General features: G+C 33.4%; 2 protein-coding genes across 2 annotated transcripts; one reads left to right on the plus strand and one right to left on the minus strand.

Annotated features, from left to right (window-relative positions):
* Window positions 159-2459, plus strand: LOC107626137 (sm-like protein LSM4). Its single transcript, XM_016328932.2, has 7 exons — window positions 159-367; window positions 648-689; window positions 889-987; window positions 1083-1160; window positions 1257-1296; window positions 1522-1689; window positions 2081-2459. The coding sequence occupies exons 1-7, from the start codon at window positions 365-367 to the stop codon at window positions 2101-2103; spliced, it is 453 nt and encodes a 150-aa protein (XP_016184418.1). The 5' UTR covers window positions 159-364; the 3' UTR covers window positions 2104-2459.
* Window positions 3271-6058, minus strand: LOC107626138 (uncharacterized protein OsI_027940). The gene is made up of 6 exons (XM_016328933.2): window positions 5890-6058; window positions 5031-5217; window positions 4494-4650; window positions 4361-4398; window positions 4210-4267; window positions 3271-3722 (listed from the first exon to the last, which is right to left on the minus strand). The coding sequence occupies exons 1-6, from the start codon at window positions 5892-5894 to the stop codon at window positions 3595-3597; spliced, it is 573 nt and encodes a 190-aa protein (XP_016184419.1). The 5' UTR covers window positions 5895-6058; the 3' UTR covers window positions 3271-3594.

Below are 7398 nucleotides of genomic sequence, written 5' to 3' on the forward strand. Positions count from 1 at the left end.
AATTATGAGATTTTTTTGTTTTAGTCCTAAACTTCGTAAACTATGAAATTCTCAAATATTTTATTCTATTTTATTTAAAATTATTCTTTATCTTATATTTTATTCTTTACCTAAAAAGAAAAGGTTGCCAAAGTCAAATGGGCATTGACAGATTTTCTTTTTATTTTTTTGGTGAAGTTTCAAATTGATGCTCAAAATTGAAACTCTGTTCCAAAAAAAAACTTTCTTGTCAGCATCTCAAATTCAACAGCTTCATCGAGCTCTCTCCTCCTTCGCTTTTTTAGCTCCTCGTATATTCAAAACCTTCAAAGAGCTCTCTGCTGCATAATCAAACCTTAAACCACAACCACCTTCGATTCACGACATGGTAACTCACTCGCCCCGTTTCTCTCTCACACTCTTCTCCATATGTTTTCCAAAGTTTTATTTTTTGTTATGGTATAAACCCTTTTCAGTAAACCCATTAACCCAGATCTCATTCTTTGATTCCCACATCCCAAGATCATAACTTGTACTCAAAAATCTAATCTTTCACCGAAAAACTCAATTGGGTCACTGTAATTAGGGTTGCATTCTGCGGTCTATTAATTTATTTTGCCTCTCGTTTTCTGATTGCTTTCTTTTCTTGTCTTTTTTTTTTTTTTCAGCTGCCCCTTTCTCTTCTGAAGACTGCCCAAGGCCACCCAATGGTGAGTGTCTGCGAGGCCTTTGCTCTATGTTTACCTAATTCATGTGATATAGTGTAAATTGCAGAGATACTGTTTGATTTTGATACACTATCATGTTAGCGTTTGTGTCAGCAAATCATGTATCATTGTATGTATGAGTTCTGAAGTAGTTATTTATGTTTTATATTTTGATTTTTACTATATGTTTCTGTTGGAACAGTTGGTGGAGCTGAAAAATGGAGAGACTTATAACGGGCATTTGGTGAATTGTGATACATGGATGAACATCCATCTAAGAGAAGTCATTTGTACCTCTAAAGTATTGTTCTTTTGCCGTTGGTTCTTGTATATTCATCATGATATGTTGTGTGCTGTGAAATCTTTTATAATGTGTGATTGGAATTGGTTATGTAGGACGGAGATAGATTTTGGCGTATGCCGGAATGCTACATTCGTGGAAACACAATCAAGTATCTTCGAGTTCCTGATGAGGTTTGTAGCAGTGATTTTCACATTATGTTGGAATTCGTGATCATGATTCATGCATACGTTCATCCCCTGATGTTGCTGTATTGCCTGTTGTTTTAGGTTATTGACAAAGTTCAGGAAGAAACCAAGAGCCGTGGAGGTGAGCCTTTTTTCCACATCTAGCTCATTTTTCGTAGTGATATTTAAGTCGTAGAGGTGATCAAAGTGGGGAATAAACAAGAAATAAAGATAATAATCACTTTAAAGTTTAAACAAGTTATATTTACACATATAGAATGAGTTGAATAGCTATTCATGTAGTCTTCTAGGTTTCTTCTAAAGAAAAATATGCTGGAAACTCCTTAATTGTGATCACCTTTTTCAGATCGCAAACCGCCTGGTGTTGGACGTGGAAGGGGAAGGGGGAGAGAGGATGGTCCTGGTGGACGGCCAGCAAAAGGAATGGGCCGTGGCCTTGATGAAGGTGGAGCTAAAGGGCCAGGAGGAGGCCGAGGCAGGGGGGGCCCAGGTGGAAAGCCTGGTGGTAACAGAGGTAAATCATCCCTTACATCATTCCAAACTCTCTGCATTTCATGTAGCAACTTTTCATTATCTAAGTTTTATCCCTCGAATTTGCCATGAACGAGTTCATGGGATCTGTGGTATTATGCATTTACTTTATACTTCCACACATACGCTTACAAATCTTACTTTCCCTTGTCTGGATGGTCAAGGAAAAAAGTGATTTTAGCGATCAAGTCATAATAGAGTGAAGTTAATGCATGTTTGATTATGCGTATTTTGGTTCAATACAACTTATGATTGAAAGCTTAAACTATGTCTAAAATTCCTGAAACGTACAGATATCATATTAGGATCAGTTATAATACAAATTTCGGTATAGTCCTTGTTATCTTAATTTATGTTTCTTCTTCTTCCGACAGGTGCAGGGAGAGGTAGAGGTTGATACAACTGTTACATGGAACTACTTTATATGGTCCAGTTGCTAGTTTTAGAGGCATCGGATCCCTGCTCAACAGATTGCTGTTTGTGATTCCCTTGCATTCTTGGTTGTAGGTTTCCAGTGTTTTTTGTTCTTGCATTTAGAGTCGCGAAAATGCAGATATTACAAGAACTCACCAAAGTGATGATGGTGATAATGTTAATTGTTGAAATAGAATACATCCACCCCATCATTCATATGCTTAGAAATGCTCCTTCCGATTGTACACTAAATGTTTGGGTGGTCCAACTTAAATTGTTTGTTCTAGTGATTTTGAGGCATGGTATGGATAAGTTCTTGAATTGATGTTCTACTTCTCTGATACTTTTGAGGCATTGAATGGAAGATAAATTACACATTTTTCATGTTAAAGAATACCTCAAAAGTTGTTTTTATTATACTTAATAAAATTCACTGGTTTACAAACTATTTCATTATAAAACTGATATTTTGAGGATTAAAACGATGAATGAAAGTGAAACATGGTAATATTCAGATATGATTTTCGAGTTAATACTCAATTTGACCCTTATAATTTGAAGAACAATTTAGTTTGACTCTTAAAACTTCAATAGAACAAAATTGAATTCTGAAATTTGTAATCAGAACTTGCATTAATTTATTGTGATTTGAATCCTTTGCTCATATTCCATGCGATTGGGGTCTGTTAGAGCAAATTGAAGTTTGATTATATGGTCCTTTTTTGTGAAAATATAAAAGGTTTAGTATGTTTTAATCACATAAAACTTAGATAAAAAGTTTAAATCTTAACAAGTTAACAATATGCTATTCATAAAAATTAATTCAGGAACTAACAAAAGTTATTATAAATTTTACCGTTCAAATTAAACCAATTATAATTTTAAATCAATTTGAATTCGACATCATACTTTATGAGTTAAATTGAATATCAACTCTCCTTAATAGCCACAAAACTTTTCTTGTGGTATGTTCTTGAGTATTAAATTAGCATAATATCAAGAGTAAGATGATAAAGCAGATATCAAATCCTATTTCTGTTGAAAATGTTCAAAAATTTCCTATCCTAGAATCCAATTAATATCGGCCTTAAAAACATTTATAAACAATATGGTCTTTGACTAGGAAAGAGAAATAATAAACACACTCGGCTCCATCAACAGTTGCCATGAAAATTAATAGGCAGCATGATGAATAATATTATATAGATATTCTGATACCAAATTCCTTCATGAAATAAAAAAAAAGTCTCACTTGTACAATATCCTACTTCAGCTAGAGAGAATGAATGTTAAGTCGTTGACTATGCCAATAGCACTCACTACTCACCAAGACACCAATGTTTTAGGGTCAAGAAACAGGGGTAATATGATGTCTCTACTTCAAGAACTATCAATTCACACTACAATACTGAAATAATCTACTGCATGCTTATAAGCATCATCCAGGTGTTGAAGATCTTGAACTGAAAGGGTATTATGTGCTTGGAGCAGCTTCTTTTTTCTCTGTTGAAGCCTCCCCGGCAGCATCTTGATCTCCGGCCGTGGAAGCTCCCTCTTTCTCAGTACTAGTCCCCTGTCCTCCGGGCTTCGACACTTCTTGCTCTATTATAATTGGCAAACAAATATATTTCAGTCGGCCAAATAAACGAATCCTAAAGCACGAAAACCCTAAAGTACCATACTTGAGGCCTTAAGAATGGGAGAACAATGCTACAATGCACCTTCTACAGCAATTGATCATGTTGGTTCATTTAGGACACTTCCTAAATGATGCTAAAAATGACCATATTCTGCGGCCGACGAAAAAAGGTAGATCCACCAATTTAAATCCTAAACGGCAACTGACTTTGGCCTCAAATATAGTATCATATGCCTCATAGTTATAAAACCAACAAAACCTTTTCTTCCCAGATGAATTTGGCAATTCAATCAGTTAATTCAAGTTAGTTTCATGATTCATTGGCTTCCCCTCTAGGGGATTAATACTAGTGAGTAAAGTTCACACATACCCATGATTTCTAAAATGATGATGTATAATAAGTACTTCACACACACCAAATATCAAATGCTAATTTTGCAGCATACTTACCATCATCATCGTCATCATCGAAATCACCCATTGCATCATCGCCCATCCCACCAAATTTCTGCAGCATTCAATAGAATTAGAATTTAGAACAGATTACATCAAACAAGAAAGGGTGTCCAAACAGATGAATTCATCCAAACACATTGCATACCGAGAAATCCATCCCTCCCAAGTCTAGATCACCAAGACCTAAGCAAACAAACAGGATAATCGGTCAGAAAACCGCAGCCATGAAACAGAGAATTTCAAAAATTGCTAATAACATGATTTAGGCATGTCCATACCACCATCATCTTCATCTTCATCAACCCATTTATCCCAATCTACTTTCACATAATGCGGAGGCTTTCCTTCTCCTCGTAGTAACCTTTTCCACCATCCTTTCTCTGCCTTCTCCACCACACAGAATATGCCTCTCACCCCTACATTAATCTTGCTCTCCTGAAACCAATAGAATATGCATTGAAAAACAAAAATAGTTCTAGTGCAATTAACAAAACACTAAATTTCTTAGACAAATTTCAAAAACATTAAAGAGACTTAAACATGTTACATGTACTCCATGGAGATTACATCAACAACAAACATCATCCTAAAGTGCAAGCACATCATGGATAATGCAATACTTTAGTTTAGTTTCTTAAACTAATATCTAAGTAGATGATGATGCATAGACAAAAAGAATCAACTTCCACATCAACCATTTCAAAGAAAACTACTTTAACCTACATGGTCACACCTGATTATCATAAAAGAATTTTACACGGTAAATTTTATAGATATGTCATTGCTATCTATAAATAGGAAAATTTGAGTCTCACCTCTACATTAACCTTGTCAAAGAGATCCAACTTCAAGTCATACAGATGATCTTCGGCACCAGCAGTAGCCGAAAAGGTGAAAGTACCATCTGGAGTTAGGTCCACTTTCGCATTCTTCGAATCCGGCAACTGAACCGTTATATAAACCTTGTCCAGCCTTTGAGCCCACTTAACCTCAGGATGACGGCTGCACACAGCAAATGATGTAAAAAACACGATCAGAACACAAAAATCAAAAGGATTTAATTTGTATTTACTAAAAGTATAAATTCCTTTACAGTATCAATCACAATACTCAACTTTCTGATTCACTACATGAATGCTGATGCAAATGGAAGAATTTGATCCCTAAAAATGAAAATTCCCAAAATGCATGCAAGAAACCTAGATAGTATACTATAAGTTGAACTACCAAAAAAGCTATTCATCCCAATAACACAAATTGCAGCACAACAAATTAAGATTAAAATTTAACTAACATCAACAAAAATCAAAATTATTAATATCAATGTTCAGCAACTTGACAATGCAAAAAAGGCATGTATAGCTGCTAGTAATTGAAAAACCACAATCATATTTTCCCACACTCTTCATAGAAAATCACACTTCCTAAACTTGCCAATGAGTTATAATAAGAGAAAACTTTTACAATATAATAAAAAATGAACAAAGTAATGCAAACTTCAGTGGTATAAACCATTAACTAACATGTGTCCTGTTTCCATTTCAAAAACTATGATTACTCAACATAATCACTAATCATAATCAAACTTAAGATGCTAAGTTCAGAGGATTAACACTTTTAAACATACATATGAACATAAAAAATAAATAAATAAAATTGAAATGAAAAAAGTACCTCATGGTTTTGTTAGAGAGAGACAAAAACCCTACGTTTGAGAAGAATTGAGAGTAAGGTAGATTTTGATGACAGAAGAAGGAACACAGAAAGTGTGTTTATGTTGTTTGTTGAGCGACACTTCTAGACTTTACTACACCTTCTTTCTCTTTCTTCTTCTTCTTCTCTCTCCGGTAAAAAAATTATTATTTATTTATTTATTTATTTATTATTATTTTTTCTTTTAGTAATGGAAATTATTGTTGTATCATGGTTGGTCATGGATGGCTCATCCTTAAACGCTCCTTACTAAGTATGGAGTGCTGCACATCTTGTAGATTCATTAAATCTGAACTCTTCATTTATTATATTTTATTTGAATGGTCTGGATTTAAAAAGGTAACCTGTTAATCAAGTTAATCATTTTTTACAAGTTTTAGATTTTTTTTGTAAGTCTCAGATATTGGGCTGAAGTTCAAAATAAAAAAATAGTATAGGTGAATATAGAAATTATGTCATTTGAACCATAGTTTGTTGGCAAAGAAAGAAATACTCTTAATTATATATTAAATAGAATAATTATTTATTAGGCTCATTCTTATACAAATAAATTTTTTTTTTAGTTTTATATCTGTAATATTTTATACCAATTAGCTTCAAAATTTAATTATTTTTTGAATAAATTAATATAAAATAATACAAATAATTGTTTAAATATAATTGTATTTTAATTTTTTATTCTTACGTACACGTTGAGGATAATTTGAAATAAAAGATAATGGACTTGTTGTAACTGTCATGTATATTGTACTTTGACTGTGTCGTCATTTGAGAATCATGGCGCCTTCATGGAGACCGGGTTCAGTTTTATGTTTAGAGTTAGCCAACCAGCACAGCGGCCACACAGCGTCTTCCTTTTCTATGACAGCAATTTTTCGGACTTTGAAGGTCCATTTATGGTAAAGGTGGAATGGGGTGAGTTCAAGAACGTCAAAAATCTGTGGCTAAACAGAACAATAGTGGAAGCACCTGCTAACAAACAAAACAGTGAAAATACTTGAAGACATCACATCAATAATAACAGAGTAATGGAGGAATTCGATCAATTTTTTTTGAGTATTTTTCTGGTGTAAAGATAGTCCTGTGTTAAACGAGTGAATTAGTTTTTTTTGTTAGTGTCGATTTGTTTGTTCAGCCCATGAAAAAAAAAAAAACAATAATAAATAAATTTAATTTACCTGATCACTTTTCATAGTAGGTTAACTTTTAAAGAGTGCTGCACTCCCTACTTTGCCTAGAGTGCACTAGCTTTCGCCGTCATGGATGACGGAATGTTTCAATTTAATATGGAAGTGATTTTTTTTTAATTGTAAAAATTAAATCTGAGATTTAAATTTGAGACTAGACAAAATTTTAATTAAAATCTGAGGGTAAGGAGTGATAAGTTCAAATTCTAGTGTATAAATTGAAGGATTTAATTTATGAGTGGTTAATTTTTTATTTTTATAGTAAAATAAATTAGTGGGCCAG

This window comes from Arachis ipaensis, chromosome B02, assembly GCF_000816755.2.
Source record: "Arachis ipaensis cultivar K30076 chromosome B02, Araip1.1, whole genome shotgun sequence".
Classification (NCBI taxonomy): domain Eukaryota; kingdom Viridiplantae; phylum Streptophyta; class Magnoliopsida; order Fabales; family Fabaceae; genus Arachis; species Arachis ipaensis.